The sequence below is a fragment of the Condylura cristata genome, unplaced genomic scaffold (assembly GCF_000260355.1).
Source record: "Condylura cristata isolate star-nosed mole 26May11 unplaced genomic scaffold, ConCri1.0 scaffold00018, whole genome shotgun sequence".
In the NCBI taxonomy this organism is placed as follows: Eukaryota; Metazoa; Chordata; class Mammalia; order Eulipotyphla; family Talpidae; genus Condylura; species Condylura cristata.
The window spans coordinates 3,535,008-3,559,790 of record NW_004567119.1 but is presented as its reverse complement, the minus strand read 5'-3'; the positions used below and the strand labels follow the sequence as shown (position 1 = coordinate 3,559,790).

The 24,783-nt window shown below is 52.2% G+C and overlaps 1 protein-coding gene across 1 annotated transcript in view; it reads left to right on the top strand.

The window, feature by feature from the left end:
• The window catches only part of SLC7A11 (solute carrier family 7 (anionic amino acid transporter light chain, xc- system), member 11), a 64,488-nt gene extending 40,574 nt beyond the window's left edge, over window positions 1-23,914 (top strand). The window contains exons 7-12 of the mRNA XM_004685286.2: window positions 9,891-10,014; window positions 11,991-12,094; window positions 12,814-12,910; window positions 14,415-14,564; window positions 15,619-15,796; window positions 23,847-23,914. Of these exons, the coding sequence (XP_004685343.1) occupies window positions 9,891-10,014; window positions 11,991-12,094; window positions 12,814-12,910; window positions 14,415-14,564; window positions 15,619-15,796; window positions 23,847-23,914 (721 nt within the window). The remainder of the gene's footprint in view (window positions 1-9,890; window positions 10,015-11,990; window positions 12,095-12,813; window positions 12,911-14,414; window positions 14,565-15,618; window positions 15,797-23,846) is intronic.
• The last annotated feature ends 869 nt before the right edge of the window (window positions 23,915-24,783 follow it).

The following is a 24,783-nucleotide window of genomic DNA, read 5'->3' as shown; positions in this document are numbered from 1 at the left end:
ACTTCTTTATGATCTTTATAATTGCTGTAGCTGTTGTATAAGGAACTAGGCATAGGTGGATTTAATTATTATATTTGTATCTAACTAGCTGGATTTGTAGTCCTAGAAAATCTATCATCACAGAGATTATAAACTTTACAATAAGCCAGTTTCCAAGTAGCACACTTCATAAATTGTAAGATACTTGTCGCCCTCTGACACCCTGCTCATCTGTGGGTTCAGCATTTGTTGGGAACCCACAATTTTTTGCACCTTCAGCACCTTTGCTATTTTTCTTACCAAAGGCAAAATGACAGTGTTAGACTGAATCCTCACTGACCTCTGCTTACTCATGGGAGGATGTGCTAAACTCAGGAATCAAAGTGTGAAACATACTTGTGTTACGCTTTGGAAACCAGTAGTCTGCCCAGAAGCTCAGTATCTCCACAAAGGGTGAGCTGGTTGCTGTGTTACTTTGAAACGCGTCTTCCTTTCCTCAGTGACATCACTTCCGCCCAGGGTAGGTTTCCACTGGCAGCTTCCGGTTTCCACTGGCAGCTTCCGGTTTCCACTGGCCGTTTGCCCGACAGGCGGAGTCCTGGTGTCCACCCTCTTGCTCCTGCTCCCCGCCTCCCCCGCCAGCTCTTGCTCACCCGCCTGTGTCCTGGTTAAGTGGGTGGCTTCTCCTGAGGGGCGTCTGCTTTTGCTATTAAATGTGAGATGCACTTCCGCGGCTCTTCTGCTTTCCATTAAGTGATGTTGGCAGTGGGCTGTGTTACCTGGTCATAAACCAGGTGTTCTCCAAGACTGGATCTGTTAGCATTCACAGGAGAATTTGGTGGAATGCACATCTTTGTTAAGATTACCTCCTAACTTTCCTCTTTTTCATTCCCTCTTCACGACTTCCACTTATTTCTTTTTAGAAGTCTGCTTTTGAGAGGTCCCTACCACTGTAGCTCCTGACTTTGAACGTAGTATAAGAATAACCATCCAAATGACTCTATTGGGTGAAGGAATTTAAATTTGGCTTTAATTTTTTTTTTAAAGATTTATTTATTTGTGCATACAGAACTGGGGTACAGGCCAGAGATGCGGAGGGTGAGAGGGTTCACCAGAGACAGAACGGGGAACAGAACAGGCAGATCGATGAAGTACACTGCTGAGGAGAGCAGCAGGCAGGTCAGGAGAGGTCTGCCACGCCATGTGGTCACCTCCGGGGCAGGCGGGGATCGAACTCATGCTGAAGTGGCTTTAGCCTCTCAGTGCTGTGCTTTAACCCGCTGCACCACCAGGGAGGGCCATAATTTTTTTTTTTTTTAAATCAAAAGCAAAAATATAAGGGAGGTCAGAGAGGGTGGGGGCTCTCCCCACAGGTGGCCCCAGCTGTGGGAAGAGCAGCGCCATTCTTGATGGTACTGACAGCTGCTTGCAAAAGTGTGGCCTTCCGGACTCAGGGAAATCCTTTGGGGGCACATTATAGTGCTCAGGGAATCGCCTTCATTTCTTTGTAGAATTTGGTGAGAATGGATTCATAAATAAGTACATTTGAAAAGACTGTTCAGGAGTTAGGAGGCATTTTCTTTTGTTTTCCCGTATATTGCAAATGGCATTATTTTCACATTAGGGTAAGTGAAGTAAGTCAAAGACAAAAACAAATATCATATGATCTTACTTACATGTGGAAACTGAAAGAGCAGAAATCCACAGTGCCCACCCCACAGGCACTCAAAGCAAGCTCAGGGGTACAAAGATGGGGTGAGGACTGGGAGGTGGGGGAGGGGAGCAGGGGCGCAAAGCCTGTGAACTTCTAGTTGTAAAACAAACTGGTCTGGGGATGCCACATGCAGCACAGTGACTGTGGCTAATTACACCGTGTTGTGTATGTGACGATTGTGACGAGAGTAGATCTTAAAAGTTCTCATCACAACCTGTATGTGACTGTGGGGTGAAGGGTGGTAACTACACTCATTGTGATGGTCATTTAATAGTATATACAGGTGTCAAATCATGGCGGAATACACCAGAGAATATACATACCATCTACCTTATAAAAATTGGCATAAAATAATAGGGGGTGGGAGTTCTAGGATGGGGACCGACTGAAAAAGTAGAGGGAAGGTTTCCCTGAGGGGCTGACTTGTGATCTGAATCTGACAAGAAGGAGGGAGTCTCTGGGTGTGAAGAGCAGTGTCCTGCGAGTGGGTCTTCCATGTCTGACCCTGTTTGGATTGTAGGTTCTGTAGGAAAATGAATATTCTGCTACAGTTGATGCTCTTAGTCCTTTGCTAGTAACATGTCCCACATACAGAAGATACTTAGTAAACAGCGGTGGAGTGAATGCACTCTGTCGAGGACTCTGATGCAAATCCCTGTTTACTGGCGTTACTACAAATGCCCTCCAAAAGTTCAGCTGACTTTTAAGATCTGTGTACAGTGAAGTTTTGATCAAAGCTAAACGCATAGCATTTTATGACTCATGAAGACAGCCTGTCTGTGATAACAGGGTCCATGAATGTGGCCCTGCAGAAGGCCTAACCCACAGGCATGAATCTGGAGTCAAGAGCAGTGGACAGGCCATTTTTGCTTTCCATATCTCTGGACTGATCAGTTTTGTTTTTCAGCTGACCTGACACTTCGGCATTGTAATAATTTAAGTCGATTGCTGGTATAGAATAGAATCATGATGTTTAGCACACAGGAGGAAGCTGTCAAGTTCACATCCTGGTCTCTGTTGCTTTCTGGAGACTCAGTGTCCCATTCTCTGCGCTTCTGTGTGGATTTGCAGCCTGCCTAAAGCTGGCACAGGGTTACCTTCCCTATCAATTCTGTATTTTCCCTACGAAAAACTTTCCCTTCAGTTCCCATAGGTGTATAAATAGGGAGCTTTGTGGTGAAAATTTAGTTTAAGCTTTATGGGGTCAAATATCATTCTTACATGGACACCTTATAAAAGGTCAGTTGGAGTAAACACTTTTTTTTTTTTTGCATGAACGTGTTTAATAAGATTCCTAGTTTTTGTTGAAGTAACATGGCTACATGGCATTCTATAAGTTTAAACTGCGCATCCTTATTAATCAGCGTGGATAGATGCTACATGATGTTCATGCCTAAAGGCCAGTTCTGCCCTCCACTCTGCGGTCTCTTCTGTCCCACTTTTCACTTCCTCTTCCCTGCTGGCGACCACTAATTGGCTTGACTTTCCAAAAGCTTTTGTTTTATTTGGTTCATCTGTTTTTTCCGCATACCCCTTTAGACTAAGTCATTGTTTAGGCTGTAGGAAGTCAACCTGAGGTCTAAAAATATGATTTAACAGCACACTTTGATTTGTAGTATCTAGAACAGTGGTGTAGAGCTCTTCAAAAGCCCCAGACTCCCCAGTTGAGTGGCAGAATATCAATACATGAAATAAGCTAAAGGGTCTGCTCTGCTTGAAGGGACTCAGAGGATCTGCGTTCCTCTGACTTGTCCACCTTCTATTTCAATCCCGGAACACCCAGTTGGAGCTCCGGAAGCACAATAATCACTGATAGTTAGACCAGTGCTGCTGTCAGCAACATTGGGTCACTTTTCAGTGGGAGAAGTAGAGGCCCAGGGTTGTGGCTGAAGGCTGTGCTGACCGGCTCCATTTCTTACGATGCGCTGGTCAGAGACCCCACACTGGTGTGAGTGGTGGCTGGGTTCAGGAGACGCACGATCAGTTGCTCCTCAGATGTATTTATGACTTGAGGTTATTAGATGCTAATTCCCCATTATGGAGCCCAAGCGGCTGTGTTTGCTCCCAATTGCACGTTCTCAGGCTCAGTGTGCCCCGGTTCCGCCTCACATTGGCTTATGCTGTGTCCTTGGTCCAGTCTGGGGGCTTTGTTTCACGGGTGGCAGCCGTCAGGCATGCGGGCGAGCTTCTGCTCCAAATCTGCGAACAGTGGGTTCTGTGTCTGGGAAGATGGAATCATGTTTTGCTATGTTAGCTTTTGCAGATGTAAATTTTTTATTTGATTTTGTCATTTGGGAGACTATTTGGAGGAATTTGCTATCATATACTATCCTTAGAAAACAAATAACGTAGCATAAAATAAAATTTAATGAAGACCCACGGCAAGTCTTCTGTAAACTCACCGAGAGCTACAAAAAGCCGTCTTGATATAATGAGGTCCGCCATTGTTTTATCAGTTAGGGGTCTGCCAGCTGTTTCAACAAACAAACCACAAATCTGTGAAGGCTTTAAAGCATCACGAGTTTAATTTCAAAGTCACAGCACAGCGCTCAGTCGGTGCTCTTGGCTGGTGGGCGGGCTTTCTTCCAAGCGTTGATTCTGTGACCCAGATTCTTCCCCCATGTGGGCTGCCCCCCGACGATACAGCTGTCAGGGAGGGAGAGGTGATGAGACATCCATATCGCATACACCTCGGTCATCCGTCGGTGCAAAGACTGACACCCAGCGTGGGGTCACCTTCATACCTGGCCACAAGAGTCTGGCACTGTGGCGTCTGTGTGGGTAGCTGCTTCTCAGGAGAAACTCACACTTTGCAGAGAGGGACACCGGCTGTGGTGGTGAGTTCACAGGCTTAGTCAGGCATCTGAATCTCAGGAACTCTTAAACATGGTTCACTGAAATTTTGCCTCATCTTAGTCTTCTTTTCATCAAAGCCTGAGGCAATGATGAAATTTTAAAAGGTTCATTGAAAAAACAATAGGAATGGAACATGAATGTGTGATTTAATTTATTGTTATTAAAATATCTTGTCTTCTTAGTTATTTACTTGCTGACATTTCTTTGGAAACTAATTTAGGTTTGTATACTGGGCCTTGCCTGGCAATGTCTCTCTGTTTTCCCATGATAAATACAGATAACTGTAATAGAAGAACTGGAAGACACACTCCACATTTTTAGAAAATGAGAAAAAATGGGATGCAGACAACGCAAATGTTTTGAGTTGTTATGAAATGCAAGCAAATGGAAATTTACTCTCCAGCTACATTGTGCTGTGTAATTTTATTTAGGCATGAATTTATTCTCAGAGTCGGATAAGGAAAACTATTTTAAGGGGTAAAACTACTTCTACTAGTGCTTCTCGTTGCTTATTACTCTTTGTAAGTCTCCATTTGAGTTCCTTTTTTTATGTGGCTTTGGGATATTTCCCTCCCTTCTTTGTGGCCTATGTGCGTTTTTCTAGAAGCTTCCTTTACCCCTGCAGTCGTTCCGCTTGTCTCCCTGCAGGTCTCTCTGTCTTCTCTTGGTTTACAGAGTTCTGCCTCTGTGAGCGGTGGGGAATAGCGATGTGCCGTTTGGACAGCAGTGTGCTGGAATTTCAGAGTTCTCCGGAAACACACTCTGGCCTTGCCGTGGGTCTGCAAGGAGTGGAGAGCAAATGTCTAATGCTGGAAACCAGGGGCTCGTGGCACGCTTGTCTTGTCTCTGTGTTCAGCCCTGGCCCAGAAAGTGTCATTAAGTCAGAACATGAGGCTAGACCTCGAAAGAATGCCGTCAGAGGGTTTCTGCAAGGAAGGTGGTGTGCCTTCCCGGGCAGCCCGCCTCCTCACCAAGGAACTGCAGGTGCATTTCCTGGTCATGTTTCAGCTGCCAGCCCCTGCTGGGTAACTAGCTGAGTGGCAGCTCTAAAGAACAAGGTAGCAAAATCACTGAAGATGCACAGAGGAATTTGTGTAATTCCAGTCATCTGCAATTTCATTGTTTCAAGTCTGGAAAACCAGCAAGACGCACACTGGTTATTCCGTTCCTGCTAGAGTGGTTAGAATCACAGCCAGGCAGGACAGCTCCGTGCCTGACATCTACGGAGGTTTGGGGCTGAGCAAGAAAGACTCAGGAAAGTATCTCGAAATGTACGGAGGAGAAATCACGTGGACGGAGCCGCGGCTCCCTTTTCTTTGATACAGACTCGTATTCATCTGTCTGTCTGGAGCACAGGGCCGGAGTCTGAGGAGTGGCAGTAAGGAGTAATCCTGCCAAAGCAGCGGTGAGTCAAAGTGAAAGAAGAGACACCTGAGCCATTCCTAGGTCATCTACAGAACAGCACTTAAAGTCTATGCAGGGTTTTTGGAAAGAAAATGTGAAGTTGGCATGATTCGAAAATAATACTCAGAATCAAAAGGAACTTAATATAACTTTAAATATTGTATGCTGAGATTAATCACAGTTACATTTCAGCTCCAGGTAAATTGTCCCCAGGACTCAAACAGAACTATCCCGGTTTCCTTTTCATTTTGTATCTCATGTTTAGGCCATGGCCATTTCCCTGCCCTTCTTAATTTCTCCTTTCCCTCCGTCCTTTTTCCTGAGTGCCAAATCCTCCTATTCTCTGGGTTGCTGTGACTTTTGTTTGCTGTTTGTTCACCTGCTGCCCTCTTCCACAAAGGACATGAGATGGTGTGTGCACTGGGAGACAAAACCAAGTGCATTTGCCAGAGTTTTATAGATCAGACAAATAGAAGCCAGCAGCTGTTACTAAAAGGCCATTTGGAATCATCTGTCCCTTTGAAAAGGGGTTCTCAGTAGATGTTGTCAAGGCCTTCATCTGATACTTTCAAATAAAACAAACTTGTATCCATGGGTGACCAACCTGGTTCCAGGTCCCTGCTTGAAATCCACCTGTGCCTTTCTTGGGGCCTTTCGCAACTTAATCATGCTTAATGCCCATTACGTATCAATGCAACCTACTTAAGGCCCATTAGTTGAAAAGACTAGAGAATATGACAGAAGCTCTGAGGATTAAGAACCTTTCCCAGTGCATTTGCATTTTTTTAATCATAGCAGACATGCACGAACATTGAGGGAGGGGGGGTGAGTTGTCCCTGGGGATGAGTCATCCGCCCCCAGCTGTATGCGGGTGCGCTGCACACTTGGAACCCCGGATAATACTGCGCAGAGCTTTGGGAGAGCAGTGGCCAGCTGTTCCTTAACTCATCTTCTTCTCAGGTGCTTTTGCCTGTCTTGGGTTACTCACTGCTTATCTGCCCTGTGCATCTAAAGCCTCCAGAGAGATGGCCCCCCATGGGCTAATAGCTTTCATCAGCTCACTGGTAGGTCTTTAGCGCGATGTCTGAAACCCAGGCGTTAGCCGCACGGGGCCCTTCCACACACTTCGTTAACCACTTTCCTGGAAGTGGGGCCGCTTCCGCCGAAGTAGCCCAGAGCTTCTTCTTGCCAGAAGCCAGAGTGAGTGCAGTGAAAGCGAGGGTCTGAGCCAGAGGAGAGGACCTCAGCCTCCAGCTCCCAGGCGTGAAGCACCCCCAAGTCAGGGTGCTAGAGCCACAGTGATTAGACCTGTGTGTGCTCTGTTCTAATTTTAAACCACCCCACTCCCACCCTTGTTTTAGTCACTAATAGCTCTGCCACTTATTTGGCTGATAGTAAAATCGCTAGTCTGTGTTTATCTGACATGCATGTGACTTTTCCTCCTTCTTCTGAAGTTATCTAGAGATGTATTTAGCAAGCTCTGTTGTCTCTTAAATGAACCAAACCCCCCAAACTATTACCTAGACAGTGAAAATAAGATCCCCTGGACATTACATTTCTACAGAAAAATGTTAAAAACCATGGAGTGTTCTCACCATTCGAGTGGATCACACCACATTTTCAGTAAAAACAGGAGAAACTCAGTCTTGATGGAGCTTTCCAGTAAGCATTATAGTCAACAATTAGGATTTCTTCTTTTTTTTTTTAAGACTTATTTATTCATAGTGACCTGGGGTCCCGGCCAGAGGCAGTGAGAGGATTCCCCAGCGACACAGCAGGGAGCAGAACAGGCAGATGGACAAAGCCCACTGCTGAGGGGAGCAGCGGGCGGGCCAGGAGAGGTCTGCCGCGCCCTGTGGTCACCTCCGGGGCAGGCGGGGATCGAACTCGCACTGAAGCAGCCGTGGCCAGCGTGCAGGGCTGCACTTGAACCTGCTGCACCCCCAGGGAGGGTCACGGTTAGGGTTTCTTTGAAAACGAGTCGCGTTTGCGCCCATGTGGGAGAGGAGCCAGTGGAGGCGGCGCGTTCAGCCCGGCAGCAGAGGCTGCAGCTGCATTCTGGTTTCCTGCTTCCCGCTACACCCCCCGCGCGTTACCCCGACTCCTAAGACTCGTTTCCTTGTGTGTGAAATGGCGAAGGTGTCCCTGACTCGTCGAGATCTCCAAGGACAAAGGGAGGCGGACGTGTAGGTGCCTACTAAAATGTGGGGACGTGGAAGAGGGAGCAGCTGTTGCTGTTGTTTCTGTTACTGACGAGCTTTTAAAAAGAGGAAACGGACCTGGAAGGTTGCATTGTTTCGGGTCCCTTCCCTGAGATTCGCTTCGAGAACCTTCCAAGAAAGCCCACGGCCTCCAGGCAGGACGCGGAGCAGAGGCCGAGGTGGGACAGCGGGGGTCAGGCCCCGGGACCTCGGCCTGCTAGACGCGCGTCTCCGCTGCTGGCTGTGGCCCCGGAGTCTAGCGCCTGCCCGACGGGCCTTCACTTCACTGCTCTTAGCAATAGGTCGCCTCATTTGTTCTTGACAGTTTACCTTTCTTGGTCAGAGCCTACAGAGAGTTAGCACCTCCCCCCACAGCTGGAGCTCCTCACCCCACTTGGAAGTCTGTGCAAGCCAGAGGCTCCAGGTTTACCCTAGGCAGCTCCTTGCGGTTTGTCTTTCGTTTGTGCGACACCCTTGTATCTCATGGCCTGGCGATTTGTTTCTTTGCTTAAATCCACTCTTCGTCGGTCACCAAAGTGTGCACTTGTGGAGTTAACGCAAGATTCCCAGGCCGCTTGCGCACCGCAAAGGGACCATCTGTTAGTTCTGTGCTGGGTAGCCAGGATTTAGCGGTCACTGTGTTTCCCCATCAAGGCTGCGGCTTCGGGGAGCAGGGAGGCAGCCCCAAGTAGCGTAATGGATGGCAGTAGCTGACTGGCCGGGCTCGCCCCTTCTTGCCAGGGATGGGCCGGCATAATGAGCTGGGAGGTGGAGGGGCCCACACCCCACTTGGGGAGCGAGGCAGGGGTGCCTCCCGCTTCCCCAGTTCTGAACGGCATTTGCATCTGGGAAGAAATTGGATCGAGGTCTTCATTAGTGGCGCCTGTGGGGTGGAGGCGCAGGGTGCTGATGAGCTCTCTGGGTAAAACACACCCCATCAGCCTTGGGAGAAGGGCCGAAGGTTTTAAATTGCTTGCACCAGAAAGCATGCTCAGCAAGGATGTGGACCGGTGACATGGAATCACGGTGTCAGGGCAGGACCTTCCTGCTTTCCCCGCCCGTCCACGAAGCCGTAACTTTCACACCTGCAGGGACATCCGGATGCCACGTGGCCTCCACGCCCCTGGCCCTGCCCCCTCACAGCATGTCGCTCTGATTTTGTGGGGTGATCTGTGCTGGGGCCTTAACAGAGCCCCGTGATCTCCAGGATCACACAGGGCAGTGCAGAGTCATTACTGTGGGTGCTTCGGTACCTTCAGCGTCACATACAAAAATGACTGTAGAAACATGGGTGTGTCCAGTGGTCAGCGCCGCAAGTGCGCCCTGATTTGCTGCTGGGGAAGCGCTGGGAGGGACAGCCGTGACCCAGAGAGCTGTTGGAAAGATGCTAAGGCCTGAGTTAGGGCTAGGATGGAAGGACAGAGGTTCTCAAAGTGGGGCCCGTGGCCAGTATCAGCAGAAACACCCAGAAGCTTTCTGGAAAAGCAAACCCAAGCAAAACAGAAGCCTTGAGGCGGCCGGGTGTGAACCAGCCTTGGGGGGACGCACTGCCATTTTGTGAGCCAGAACCCTCAGGGGTGTGAGCGCTGGGCCGGCGTGTTGTGAGGAGGGCAGACCACGGCCCGTCCCCGGGACCCATCGCTCCCGTCTTACTCTCCTTGGGGTTGACCTGTCCACGTTGGTGTCAGAAAGTGACTGATAAACACGGCTGACAAGCCATCGCCTGTGCCTTTCAGAACCATCCCCCTGGCCATCTGCATTTCCATGGCCGTCGTCACCGTGGGCTACGTGCTCACCAACGTGGCCTACTTCACCACCATCAGTGCGGATGAGCTGCTGCTGTCCAAAGCCGTGGCCGTGGTGAGTGTGCGGGATGGCCGCGGGGCTCGGGGTGCGCCTGTGGTCACGGTGGCCCGCAGGCAGCAGCGGGTGTTGGCAGAGCTGCGGCGGGGTTCCCTGGCGGGGCGTTAGGGCACACCCGGCATATGCCTTCCACGATTCGGCTGACCTACACGAGTTCCCTGGACCGTGGATTCTGTGTAGAACATTTCCACGCATCCAGGCCGAGGGGACAGCATTCTTCTTCTAGTGGGTCTTTCGTGGGCAGTTATTGAATCTGGGGTACGCGAATTTGCAATGGGTCCTATACCCTTTCTTGTTTGAAAACTTCCAAAGGCGAATTTAAGGTTCTTTCCCCAGAGTAGCCCTTAAACACTTCCGAGCGGACTAGATGTATGTTTCTCGTTTATCCTCTTGAATCCTAGTCCTGAGATATAGTCAATGTGGGCAGCCTCCAAGTTTTTCAAAGTTAAATGGATGTCATTGTGACAGTACTTCTCAGATATTAAAGATACTTATCTGCCTTTTAGCTCCCCAAGAAGCGGATACTCATAATTTCACCGCATTTTCTAAAATTCATTCGACTCTAGGACTCTGTTGCCCCGAAAGGTCCCGCTGTAGGGCTGTTATTTTGCGACACACTTTGATTTGGTATAAAAACTTAGCTGGCGAGAGAGCACGCACTGGTGACCTCGGAGCAAGGAAGAGTCAACGGCTGACTTCCTGCCGTCACTGATGTCGGCCCCTGTCGCAAGAGTCACTATTACCTCATGGCAGCACCAGCGCGGGGGGGCAGATGATCTCATTCCGCATGAACCGGGGTGCGAGTTCACGGTATTTAAAAGCCCTGTGCTCCGGGGCTCCAGCAGCAAGTGGGCGATGTCGGGTCACCGTACCCTCTCACTCGACAAAGGGCGCCACTTACTCCTCGAGCCTAATGGGGTCCATTAATTACCCAGCACCAGCTGGGCAAGGACAGCTAAAGACTCCCCACCTATAATTTTTTTTTTTGAAAAGACATCCTTCCTGGAAATTTGCAATGTTGTTCATGCTGGGATATGAAAAAAGATTTCCGCAGTTCCTTATCATTTATATTTTGCGTGGCTTGAATTCTTCAGCCTTGTATTTGTGTTCTAGCCTTTTTGTTTTTTGAAAGATTTATTTATTTATGCCGATGACAGTGGGGTACAGGCCAGAGGTGCAGGGGCGGGGCAGTCAGAGGACTCCCCAGAGACAGAGTGGGAGCAGAACGGCGGATCCACTGAAATCCACTGCTGAGGGGAGCAGCGGAGACAGGAGGGGTCTACTGCGCCCTGTGGGTCACTCCCTGTGGGGTGGGGGGACCCGAACTCGGGCTGCAGGGCTGCGATAGCTTCTAGTGCTGCGCTTTAGCCCCTGCACCAGCAGGGGGCGCGCTAGCCTTTTGGTAAGAAACCGGTGCAGGTTGCCCTACCTGAGAGGTGTGGAGAAAGCCCACCTCCCCCACCCCACCCCCACCCCCACCTCCCGACAGGGGCCGGCTGGTGGGATTGCGCTGGGCACCGACGTTTCCGGACGCCTGTGCCAGCAGAGCCGGTGTTTCACCCCACGTCTGTGTCCAAGCAGCGGGACTTGGCAACACGAAACAAGGGTGTGTGGCACCTCCTGGTGCACCTTTGCGCTGAAAAAACGTGGCCGCCTTCGCGCGACGGCGTTCTGCGGAGCTCGCGCCTCTGAAGGGGCTTCCCAGCCGGCTTCTCCCGCCGAGCTATGCCGGGCTATGCAGGGCCCTAGCTGGTGCGAGCCCGAGAGGGGTCCCACCCTCCGAGAGCAGGCGCGGGAGGCGGACACCCCTCGGGCATCTCGGCCAGCAGCGGCCGGCTGCGGCCCACGCTCGCGGCTGGGGCGTGCGCGTCACCCACCAGCCCCGACCGCACAGGCCGTACGTGGAGCAGGTGTGTTTCCTGCCACCCGCCTTCTGGCTCGGCGTTCACCCGCCTCCTTCTGTCTCACGCTAGACCTTTTCCGAGCGGCTGCTGGGAGATTTCTCATTAGCGGTCCCCATCTTCGTTGCCCTCTCCTGCTTCGGCTCCATGAACGGTGGGGTGTTCGCCGTCTCCAGGTGAGTGAGTTCAAGCATTCCCACCAACACGTTGCTGTTTTTGAGATTGGGTGTGATGAGGATCAATCTAAAAGGAAAAGAAACAGCCCGACCCTGGCGTTTTAAAGGGACGAGCCAGGGGAAGGCCGGCGCCGGTCGCGGCGCGTGTCCTGTTCTGTCCGTTAGAGGGCGCTGTCGACTCGCGGATGCTCACACGGGCGTGCGGCCCGGGGCAGGCTCACCGCCTTTCATTTCTGGTGCTGGAATCTTGCGTTTCTCTGAAGGAGGCAAGAAAAGGAAGTAAGAGAACCCAGAAATCACCACCCCACCGTCTGTATCCCTTTCATTTGATCCAAAAGTCCCGTTTGTCTTAAGAAAAGATCAAAACCTCATCAGCTCCATCGGTGTGTCTGCAGCGTGCGCACTTGCGAATGAGGTGGGACTGGACAGGGAACAGGCGCTGTTCTGGGGGTGCACGCAGCATTTATACGTGGGGAGAGCTGAGCTGGCCCAGACGCTGCCGCTCCTCCTCCTCAGTGAGTAACGTGAGCAGGTTTGACCAAATAGCCAGTCACGTTTGTCCTCATGTTCTGTCTCAGCTGAAAACCGACACCAACATTAGCCCTGCGCGGGCCAGACCGCTTGGCACAGAGCGATGCACCTTCTCCCTTGCACTCGACTTCTCCTTTGGAATGATCGATTTCAACACAGCCCTCTCCTCCCACGTTTCTCTCCGTCAGGTTGTTCTATGTGGCGTCCCGAGAGGGTCACCTTCCGGAAATCCTCTCCATGATTCATGTCCGCAAGCACACTCCCCTCCCGGCTGTCATCGTCCTGGTAATGCATATTGATGGGCTCTCAGGACAGTCTCGAGTAGCAGGCTGGCAACGAGAATTCAAGCCAGACTTCAAGGGACTTGCTTTCTTGATGCTTGCGAAATCAGCCTGGCGGGCATAAAGCGGGACTGGGGAGGCAAGACATTTTCCCGGGCTCCCCTTGCTCACTTTTTCTGATGCGGCGGCGACCCTGGGGCAGGAGCCGCACGCGGGGGCCTGGCCTTGGCACGCCTGCCCGAGGGTGAGGGTGCCTGCCAGGAATGGGAAATCCCATCCTACGTGCAGACAGTGGCCACAGCCACTGTCCAGAGGCAGCTCCCTGTCTCGCCGCAGACCCCGCAATGAAATGCACACAGCATGGTAGGAAAGATATCCAGGGTCTCCCAGACACGGGTTCTGTGGTGAAGAGCACAGCGGTGGAGAGGGCCAGATGGTGCAGAACCTGGCATTCGAGCTGTGGAATTCTTTGTGCAGAGAGAAGAGTGACAGGTGGAGTCCAGGAGACTGAGGAAGTCCTGACATATCTCCTGGCAATTCTACATTCCTTTTAACCTATTTTGTAACATTTTTCTCAGACGAAATCTGATGTCAGGAACACCTTGGATGCATTGAGCTGTTTTCCCCCAAGCATTTAATTGGGCTCAGAATGTTTCCTTGGAATTTCTTTGTAAAGGGCTCTGCACAAGCTGGAGGAAGTCAGGCCACTTGTGGGAACACTATGTCCTCCTGAGGCGGCCTTTCGGGAAGCCTCTGGGCATGTGCTGCAGGCTCGCTGCTCGGCACCTCATGTTGGAGGTCACACATGGCAAGCCCACGGGGTGGGGCCACTGCCTGCATCAGGGACACCTGGCAGGGCTGGGGTCATGTGTGCATGCCCCGAGGTCTCAGTTTCTATTGCAGAGACTTCCACACACCATCCCATTGGGTCACTTTAGATTTTTTTTTAAGATTTATTTTTTACTTATGCATATAGAACTGGGGTACAGGCCAGAGGTTCAGGGGCGGTGAGAGGCTTCACCAGAGACAGAGTGGGGAGCAGAACAGGCCGACTGACGAAGGACACTGCTGAGGGGGGAGCAGTGGGCGGGTCAGGAGACCCGCACCCTGTGGGTCACTCCCTGGCCGGGGCGCGAACTCACACTGAAGTGGCTGTGGCCAGCTTGCAGTGCTGCGACCTAACCCGTTGCACCACTTTAGATTTTTATGGCTAGTTGTTTACTCATCTCGGGGTGTAGGTCGTTCCATTGTGAATCGTTGAGTACCCCGTTTGAATGCTCTGAAAACAGTTTCTGTCCAGTGTAGAACCAAGGACGAACCCAGCATCCTGGGAGCCGCATCTGGCCTGGTGACACCGATGATGCCTCTCGTGTGGCATCCTCGGTCTCGCCCAACCCGGTGGCCCGTCAGCCCTGCTCATTCAGGAAAGATACTAAGACGCGAGTGACGCGCTGTTCTCACTGTGTCCCTCTGGCCTCACGGCTTCTCTGCCCCCCTTCTCCCCCCAGCACCCTTTGACGATGATCATGCTCTTCTCTGGAGACCTCTACAGCCTCCTGAACTTCCTCAGTTTCGCCAGGTGGCTTTTTATTGGGCTGGCAGTGGCAGGACTGATTTATCTTCGATACAAACGCCCAGAAATGCATCGTCCTTTCAAGGTAACCTCAGCCGTCTTGATGGGTTTACATAAATCTCCCTCCTAAGAGGAGTCCTTCGTTGTGGCCTGTGATGATGGGGAGCTGGGTGGGGCCGCACCCTCTGGGATGAAATCTTTAACTCTTGCTGCTGCCTGTTGGATTTATTTTAACCTGCAAAAAGTTGTTCATCTTTTCTCACATGATGGACTGAGCTTTGTCCTATTTTTGAAAAGGGATGGTTTGAAGATAGGCTCTTTGGCGGGGAGCTTTCTCGGGATGTGGTGATGACCTGATATGTTCCAAGCAGGGGGTCCCGGCCCCCACCGTTAGCATTTGGGGATGGCTGTGCCAGGCGTGAGCAGATGCATATGGAATCACACTAATTAAAACCCCCGAAGGATGCCGCGTCACCCACTGGGCATTTCAAGTGTTACTGAATAGCATGTCTTGCTATATTGCTCTTTTCCTACATTGCTCACTCTAGAAGAAAAATATGAGATTATCCAGGAAAACCAAGAAGCATGAAATTTGCCAGTCACTAGAAAGCCCGCTTCCTTGCGGAAGGACTAGACCCTGCTTCTCAGCGCCCTCAGCCCCGAGCCGTGGGGTTCACCTGACCTCCTGTTCGTTTGCTTGCAAGCAAGCACAAGGATGAGCAGAGAGTGGGTCAGATTTGTTTCTGGTGACAGCCCCTCTCTGGGGCTGGCAGCAGCTTTGTCAGCAGTTGAATAGGAGTTGGCCCGATGGAGAATCTCCCACAGAAAGGCAGTGTTCCCCGAAAAGGTGGGGCTCTAACAAGCGGCTGCCCTCCGGGCCCAAAGATAAGCGGGGTGCTAACCCCATGCTCTGAGAGCCAGCGTTTTAACCTCAAAACCAGAAATCTAGTGATATTTAGCTGGTGAGCGAACTCAAGGGACCCTCTGGTGGAACACTCATGCCTGGAGGCTGCGACCTTAAGGTGCAGGCCAGGGAGGGCTGCTGGGCCCTTTAAGAAGGGGGGGGGCAGGGCGGGCCTGCCGCGGGGGTGGTCTCCCCACCGAGTCCCCTGGGCCCTGACTCCTCCCTCCTGTTCTAGGTCCCGCTGTTCATCCCCGCCTTGTTCTCCTTCACGTGTCTCTTCATGGTGGCCCTGTCCCTGTACTCGGACCCGTTCAGTACCGGGATCGGCTTCGTCATCACCCTGACCGGGGTCCCCGCCTACTATCTCTTTATCATCTGGGACAAGAAGCCCGTGTGGTTCAGAAGAATGGCAGGTAAGGCGCTGGAGCCGCCTGGGCCCTTGGGGAGCCCGCGCTTGCTCTTCTGCCACCATCCGAGGCTCTAGCGGTCGAAGGAGAGTGTTGGAGCCCCTGGGTCACTTCCCAGGGCTTAGAGGGGAGCAGGGGAGCCGGCCAGCAGGCCCTTGGCAGCTTGCGCCCCTGCGGATCAGCCCGCGCCTTCCCCTGGGCCTCCTCTGGCGTCTCTCCGGGCTCCTCCCCCCCGCAGGCTCGGCCTCCTGCTGCCGCTCGCCGGGCCTCTGAGCAGCCGGGCGCCTACACGCCTGACCGCGGGCGCAGGTGCACGCTGGCGCATGCGCACACCGCCAAGCTCAGGTGCGGCCTGTCAGGCTCGCGGCCCTGCACGCACGCACCTTCTGCATTGAGATCGAGGCTGCAGGGAATGGCCGCGGAGGCCAGCGGGCTGGACCCCTGGCCGGCTCCACACGCCCTGCACTTGCGTTCCCTGCACACCTCAAGGCTGACGGCCGGAGTGGGACGGGTTGCTGGTTTGCATGCGCTGCTGCGTTTTCACTGGAACTCGGAGAAGACGGAGTGGGAAGGATGTTTAGGGAAGAGCCACTGAATTCTCCCAGGATATGTCGTTCGGGCTGCGCTGGGCTTCCCAGCAGAACAGCTTTTATAGATCAGATTTCATCAGCGGTCCGTCACTGACCTCTTTGCTCTTGTGAATCCCTTACAAACCGTGGAATCTTTATTCTGGATTAAATGCGGTTCTGAGATGCTACACCGTTAACACACTTGAAGAATGATAGGACTTATGCTGGAGTCAGGCAGACCTGAAAGGTTTTCTGTAAGATCATAAGCCTGTTCATCAGGGAACAGCTGCTAGAAAGCAAGAACAATCCAGAGACGAGTGACATCTCCCTCTGTCGCTTCATCTCCACATGTTCACACAAATGTGATCTAATCCTTAGAACAACCTTCAGAGGCAGGAAAAAGTAGTACCCCACTTTTCAGGCCTTCAGCGCTACCCCATGCAGAAATGGAGGAGAAGCGCTAGAATTCAGGCCAGTCCTGGAGTCTAGAAAGACCCTCCCAGGGCAGCGAAGATGGACAGCACACGTTGATTACGGTGGTGCTCTTTCCATAGCGCTTTGTTTTCATATACATGCTTGTTTATCTTGGGGCGGTGTTTGGTTTCTCCCCTCAGGTTTCATGTCTGTAGACCTCCCAGGATCATTGCCCACGGGCTGTCGACAGTCTTTTGAGTTCTGCCCTCCTGTTTTGACTCCTCTCCCGTCCCCTGATGCACGCTCAGTTCTGTGATCAGCCTGCTGGCTTTGTTTGTTTCCTCTCTGTTCCGCATGCAAGTGAAACCATCTGGCCTTTATCTTTTTTCTTCTGACTTATTTCACTTAGCACCATCCCATCCGCTCCATCCACGTTGCTGCAGACGGCACGAGCTTATCCTTTTGACGACTGAGTAGTATTCCATTTTATTATGCACACGTAGAGTATGACTCACTGTGGTGATCTTGAAGAGACTGAGGGGAGTCTGTACATGGATCATGTCAGCAAGTGTCTTAGGGAAATGGACGGACACTCCAGAGGAAAACCCAGAGGGCTCAGTGGCCAGGAGAGCCGGGGAAGGAGCCAACAGAGCAGCTTGGCAGGCAGGAGCGGCTTAGAAACAGGTTCCTTGAAAGCCCACTCTGCTGTCCCGAGCCATTTCCCTCCCCTCATCGTGTGAGGTGGTGGTATTTTTAGACCAGCTGGACATCCAGGCTTGGGAGATGGAGAGTTCACTTCTGAGCATAAAGACTCTAAGCCATTGAGCTAGGATTTGACCCGTGTTGACTGGACTCTGGAGTCCACGCTCCTTCTAGATTAGCTGACTGATAGGGGAGAGACACAGCCAGAGGAACAGGCGTAGCTCACTGCTGAGATTAGGGAGAAAACTTTTGTTCTTCTCAGTTGTTTTTATCGGCTTACTTCCCCGGGTGGGTTTTTAGAAGCCTAGTGAAAAACGTAGGGAGATTCCTGATAAACTGTTGAGAGAGAAAATTGTGTTACTGAAACAAAGCAAACAGCTTGGTAGACACGTTGCCTCTTCGCCTGCTTCCTGAATGCACTGAGGAGTCAGTCGCTGAGAATATTTTTCTGCTACCTGTCATCAGATTTTAATTGGTATTTGGCATCGCAAGACCCTCCCGTAATGTGCATACCTGGGTTTGTTCCTAGCTGGAGGCTCACTCCCTAGAGCACCGGCTCCAGACTCGCAGGCATGGCTGGCTGGAGGGGTCTCGGCTCTGTTCTGTTGGAGCACACTTGTTGTCTGCAGGTGATTCTCGAATGTCTTTTCTCTTGTAAGCGTAAACATAGAACCTTAGTGGAGAAAAATAAAAAAAGTCTTGTTAAACACCATCTACCACCGACTGCCAGCCTCCTGACCAGCTGAGGCAGGGTCAGTGAGGCTGTGTCTCAGACCCGTCTGAAGGAGCTACCCGCTGAACCCCGGGAGAGAGCAGGCCGCCCGGGGTGGACTCCAGGAGGAAGAGGGTGATGCAAGGGCCTGTTTTGCTCCCCTGGGCACTCGGGGCCCTGCGGCCCTTTCCTCTTGAGCCAAGACTTAACCGGGCAGCAGCCCTTGCCCGCCTCCAGTGGGGGGGGAGGGGGTCTCCTGCCTGTGCTATTTGGAAGAATTCTTTGGTGATTTTTCTGTCTCACATTTTGGGTCCCAAAATGAGTGGCAGCTTCCTGTGGGAGTCGAGCCACATTGCGGGCCCTGGCCGGCCCTCTGGTTCGGAGGATGCTGCTCCGGCCGGCCCCCAGGGAGCAGCAGCCGGTCCTTGGCCTCTGTAGCTGTGGGAGGTTGCTGCAGAAAGCAGCCGGCTCTGTGATCCTGGCTGGTCCTCCTGAGACAGCAGGCTTTTGGTAAAAAACAAATTTGTAATAGTTGCGCTGCAGTAGCAACCATTTTCCTCGCCTTTGGCCAAAACACATTCCCCACAGGCAGACTCAGAACAGCAGCGTGGAAACCCCGCCTGCCTGCCTCCTCTCCAAGCCTCCTTGTTGCCGGGGAGAATTTCTGTGAACTTGGACTTGGAGACCAGGAGTGTCTGCGGGGAGCACTCTGCTGACTTAATATCAAATGCATTTGCTAGGTAACATTGTTTGGGTTTTCTATTACCAAGCAGGGGTTTCACCCTACTCCCCCCGCCCTCCCCCCGAGATGAGACTTGCAAACCATCCCTTATCAAGTGCATTTTACCCAGGGCGGGCTGCGCCACATTCGGAACCGGGAAGGCCGGGCAGAGGGGGGCCGTGCTGAATCCGAGGATCGAGGCTTTCAGAGATTGGAGCATTATTTTTCTGGCCACAGGATGCCAGTGTTGAACCACGGTTTGTTTGATAGTGTTTCTCGGTGAGCTGAAACTGTGCTCTGGAGGGAATATTCACATACACAGAAAGCTTTTTTCTACCATCTGCGATAGAGTGGATGATTCTTCCGGTGATTGATAGATCGATCGATGGATGGATTGAGATATGAGCTTCTCACCCCTGGTTGCAGGCCCGCGGCTCCCCGGGGGGTGGGTTGGGGTGGGCGGCGCCGGAGGCAGCTGCTGTGTTTGGCTGCCTTGCTTCTCAGCCGGGTCTCTTCACGGGGTGTGGGGTAGGGGCAGCTGGGCGAGACAGGGCGGGCAGCCTTATTGAAACCGAACCCTCTGATGCTTGAGCCCCGACCGGCTTCAGGGCGGACGCGATGTGGCGGTCCACAGCCCACACTGCGCAGAGCACCACGGGCCTCGCGGAGGCCCCTCCCGGAGCCAGTAATGTGCACATTTTATTATTATTTTTAAAGATTTATTTATGCATTATTTATTATAACAGAACTGGGGTATAGGCCAGGGGTGCAGTGTCGGTGAGAGGCTTCACCAGAGATAGAGTGGGGGGCAGAACAGGCAGGTCATTGAAGTCCACTGCTGAGAGGAGCAGCGGGCGGGTCAGGAGAGGTCTGCTGCGCCATGTGGTCACCTCCGGGGCAGGCGGGGATCAAACTCATGCAGAAGCGGCTTTAGCTTCTCAGTGCTGTGCTGTAACCCGCTGCGCCACCAGGGAGGGCCCAGTAACATGCACATTTTAAATGGGCTCAGCTTGCTTTATTTTGTCCCCGGTGCCTGGACCATCTTTACTGCGCGGTTAAAATGAGAGCGTGCGTGTGGAAGGGCTTCGAAGCCTTTGTAAAATAAACCAGACGACTAGGCTTATTAGACTTCGGGAAGATTGGCGCACGCCGATCCTTCACGGAGCTACGCGGTTCTGGCCCCATTTCCCAGGCGCGACCCGGCACGCTGGGTCCACTTCGCAAGGCCAGTTGTTTACCTGACTGCAGGAACAAGCCCGCGTGTGGCGGGGGACGCCGAGACTACACCTGCTGTCGGGCCTGGGAGCCGGCGGTGGCCGGAAACCCGCGTGCACACGCAACAGCTCAGCTTTCTTTAAAGAAATGGTGTCCTGGGGTGAAAACCCCCTCCAGAGGCTCACTCGGCCTGTGGGGGCGCCACCAGCGCTTTCTGGGCAAGCGGAGGCGCCCCGAGGTTCCCCTGCCCCTGGAGAGCAGCAAGCGAAGCTGGTTTGGCCCCAGGGAGCCTAGAGCCAGCGCCTCCACTCAAGGGCATCACTCGCAGCCCAGCCGGAGGTCCTGAGAGGCAGCGCACGGCAGCGCGGGGAATCCTGGATGCGAGACTGACAGTGGAGAGGAGCAGGAGGGTGGGCCACCGCAGCGCTCCCCGCTGCCCAGGAGGAGGGTCACTCCCGGAGCGGAGCAGCGCTGCAGGGCGCTCCCGAGTCTGTCCAGAACCCACCAGGGTTGGGGAGCGGGAAGTAGGAGGGGCGAGTGAAAGCGGGGGGCCTAGGACACAGGTGTTTGGGAACAGGCCCTAGGTCTTGGCAAGAAGCGGATGCTGTGCAAGGCGGCGTTTGCTGAAGAGAAATCCCAGGAGAAGAACGCATGGGCTCAGGCACACATGCGCACACACGTGTGGGTGCACACACCTCACACATGTGCAACACACGCACACACATGTGCCCGGCAGCCTATGTGTGCGATATAGACATGCACACACATAGCAGCCTGTGTGCAATATATGCATGCATGCACACACACCGCAGCCTACATGTGCACTATAGACATGCACACACACGTGCCCTGCAGCCTATGTGTGCAATATATACATGCATACACACAGTGCACACACACAGCCGGTGTGCAATATACACACACATGCACGCGCGCGCACACTGCCGCCCTTGCAGAGATTAGTTCCCGTAGCTGCTGGAGGACCCGGGGGCAGAGGGGCAGCAGTTCTCCCCCACTCTACGGCCCTTCATCTTCCTGCGCCGGTCACCGGCCCTTCGTGCCGCGTCCACCCCGGACTCCAGCTCCTTCCCTGCCTCCTCCTTCCTGTCGATTGCTGTTGGACTTCTCACGAACCTGTTTTTTAGGGTGCTTGTGCCTTTTCCCTTGACGCGAACGTGACTCCCTCTGCTCGCCAGCGCCGCCTCCGTGCCCTGTGCACCCCGCCTGAGCGGGCTCGGCAAGCGCCATGCCCGGAGGAGGCGCGCGCGGGCGCTGGGCCTGGGCGGGCCCTGCGCGAGGAACGTGGCTGCGACGTGAGTGTGCGGAGGGCGCGCGTGGGAGGCGGCGTCCCGAGACAAAGGATGAGAACATGGACCCGGCGTCAGATAGTGCCGGGAAGGGACCGCGGCAGTGACAAGCCGCACGTAGACGAGAAGGGCTGTCGCATGAGAGGCGTTTCGGGTTGAAGCCAGCAGTGAGGGAATAGCGCTAGAGGCCCACAGCCAGGACGGGCTTGAAAGGTTTCTGCGGGGTTGGTCACACATGAGAGGGGAGCAGAAGAGCTGCCCTTGCGGGAGCTGGGGTCGCAGGACTGGGCGCCGGCCGGGCGCGGGGGTCAGCGGCGGCGCTGCCTGCACTTGCGTCTGCGCGTCGCGGCTCGGCGGGCGCTGCAGTCCCCGTGAGGCAGGTGACGTGCGTGTCGCCTGCAGTCCAGGGGCTGGCACACTGGGGAAACCACCGATGTCACCGAAATCTCCCGTTTTAAGCATGACTCTTGCTGAGCGGCAGTGGACCTGTGACCTGGGCCCGCTGTGCTGGCTTGGTGGCGGCTGCAGGGGCCGTAGCTACCGTCTTGCCCTACCGCGCTGAGCGTTTCCTCGTTGTGCTGAGGGCAGTTAAAACTCAGTCCCTGGACGCCTCTGCGGCTTGTGATCCTGGGCTCTGTCAGGTCTCCAGGACTGACCTGCTGACTCGGGGCCCCCATCCCCCGGCCCTGGGGACTCCGTGCTGCTTTCCTAAGTTGCCTGTTTAGTATCCACGCAGAAGCGATACCCTGGAGAGTCTGTCTTTCCGAGTTAGCCCAGGTCACCAGGTGCGTTCCGGTTTCAGTCACAGGGTGGCAAGTCACAGGTCCCACCTTAGCGCAGGTCATGTGGCGTCCAGTCACCCGCAGACAGGCACTCGGGCTGTTTCCATGTCTTGGCTCTGGTGAATAGCACGGCAGTGGCCTTGGGTATGTGGGTGACTTCTGAAAGGCTGCTCTCTGGGGTCACGCGGGCCCCACGAACAAGGAGAGTTCAGTTGTAATGTTTGAGGGACTGCCACCGTTTCCCATATGACCATGAAAACATGCACCAGTGTTTAAGGAGGCTCTTTTCCCTATGACCTCGCCCACCTTTATTCTCTTAGTTTTTTTTTTTTTAATGAATACTCCTTTATTGGAAGCTTTTTATTTATTTATTTTGCATAGAATTAGTGGGGTACAGGCCAGTGGTGCCGGGTGGTAAGAGGATTCCCCAGAGACAGAGCAGGGAGCAGATCAGGCAGATCCCACTGAAACCCATGGCTGAGGGGAGCAGTGGGGAGACAGGAGAGGTCTGCTGCACTGTGTGGGTCACTCCCTGGCTGGGTCAATCTCAGCACTTAACCCCTAGCCCACCAGGGAGCCCTATTCTCTTACCTTTTTGGGGAAAAAAAAATCCACAGAGTTGAGGTGCCTCGCTGGTTTTGAGGACAGTGACGGGGCCTCCCCTGAGCCTGCGGCCGCCATGTGTCTGTGTGGAAACTGTGTCTGTCAAGATCCTTTGCCCAATTTTACAGTAAATCGTTTTCTTCCTCCAGCTGTTTAGTTTGGCTGTTAACCTGTATGACTCTTCAGATGTCTGGTGCTGTTGCCTCGCCAGACACAGGCCTTGTGGGTATCTTCATAAGTTCTTTTCTATTCGTGGGCAGTTTCCTAGCTATGGAAAACTCTTTGGTTTCACATAGTCCCGCTTGTTCACGTCAGTTTTTATTGCCTGTGCTTTTGGTGACTTACATAAGACATCATTGCTGAGGCCAGAAATGTCAGAAGAATTTCCCTCCGTTTATTTCAGGCACCTGTGAAGCTTGAGCTCTGCTGCCTCTCTCTTGTCTAGAGCTTCTCTTGAGATGTTTTCTTCAGCTTCACTGTGTTTCTCTTGGGCTTTTTCTTGGGGGGAAGCTCCCCATCTTGCTGACACGGCCCCCCAGATACCTCATCCTATGAAGTAGACAACTGAAGCCCTGAGAGAGAAGACATTCTGCCCAGTTATACACCACACGTTTGGGACTAAAACTGTAGTCTGATCTTCAGCTTTTATTGAGGAATTGATTATAACCTCTGGGTGCAAAATCAGCAAAGAAATTTTAAATGGAATGTGAAATGTATTTTGAACATTTACTTGTATCTTGGTCTCAAACTGTTTCCAGTCTTCTGGTTCATGAGTAAAAGTCTTATTTGAATACAAAATATTAATGTATTCTTGCTGAGAAGCCATCATGGGAAGTTACAGCGGTGACAAATAAATTAATTGAGCATGATAGGATTCTAATGAAGAAAATAATTCCTGAAAGTACAGTATGAAATGGGCGGTTGTGTGTTCTTAGTATTCCACCCCAAATAATTCACATTTAGCTGTTTTTTTTTTAAATGCATTTCTGATTTCTGTACATTTTTAATTTCTCTTCTTTATTTTTTTGTAGACAAAATAACCAGAACATTACAAATAATACTGGAAGTTGTACCAGAAGAAGATTGTCATAAATTATGAATTAGACATTCAGAATCTTGGCAGTCTGTCCTTGGCCTTGTTTCTGCCCCACAGGTAGAAACACAATTGGGATCTTCACTACATTTTCTGAAAATCCAGAGGATTGCAACTTTGGTGATGGACTAAAGGAGTCCGTTGTTTCGGTGTGCTTTCAGTGTACTCAAACTGGTTGTAAGAAACAGTCATCACTCCACGGGGCTGTGGGAGCTGCAAGGTGGTTGGCCCATGAGTTGACGCAGCTCTGTGTCGCCCAGGGCTAGCGGGTGGGGTGAGGGAGTCAGGCTGTGGGGTGTGCAGTGTGTTAGTGGCTGTTCTCTGTCTCAGCTCTCAGCCCACAGATCGCCGGCAGACTGGAGGTTGACATGGCTTCTGTAGATAGGAATTTCTGTACAAATGACAATTGCACACTATAGATGACAATACTGTGAAAAGTGTTTTCTACTCTTCTGAAAAAAAAAAAAAGGTACACATCATTGTGGCTCAGAGGGAAGACAGACATTTAATTTACATGACATTGCATTGTTTCTTTGACTGACCAACTTAGACCTCACTTCAGTGGATTCTACCAAGAGCATTTGGAACAAAAGACAGAGGGGAATATACCTAATTTTCTTGAGTACACTAAAGAAGAGTTTCTAGGAAAATGATGTGTAAGTAACAATCCTTAAGAATTTGACATTAAGATTTGTTTTTTTTTACTTACAATCAGGAGGTTTCATAGTACGAGTCATTTTGTTTTGGTATCACCTCTATTTGTTTCCAGGAAAAGATAGAAGGCTTTCCTTGAAAAGCAAAGAAACAGATAGCTTGGTATTATTCTCTTAAACATAGTCACCAGTTTCACTAATAATTTACACCTAGATAAGTGT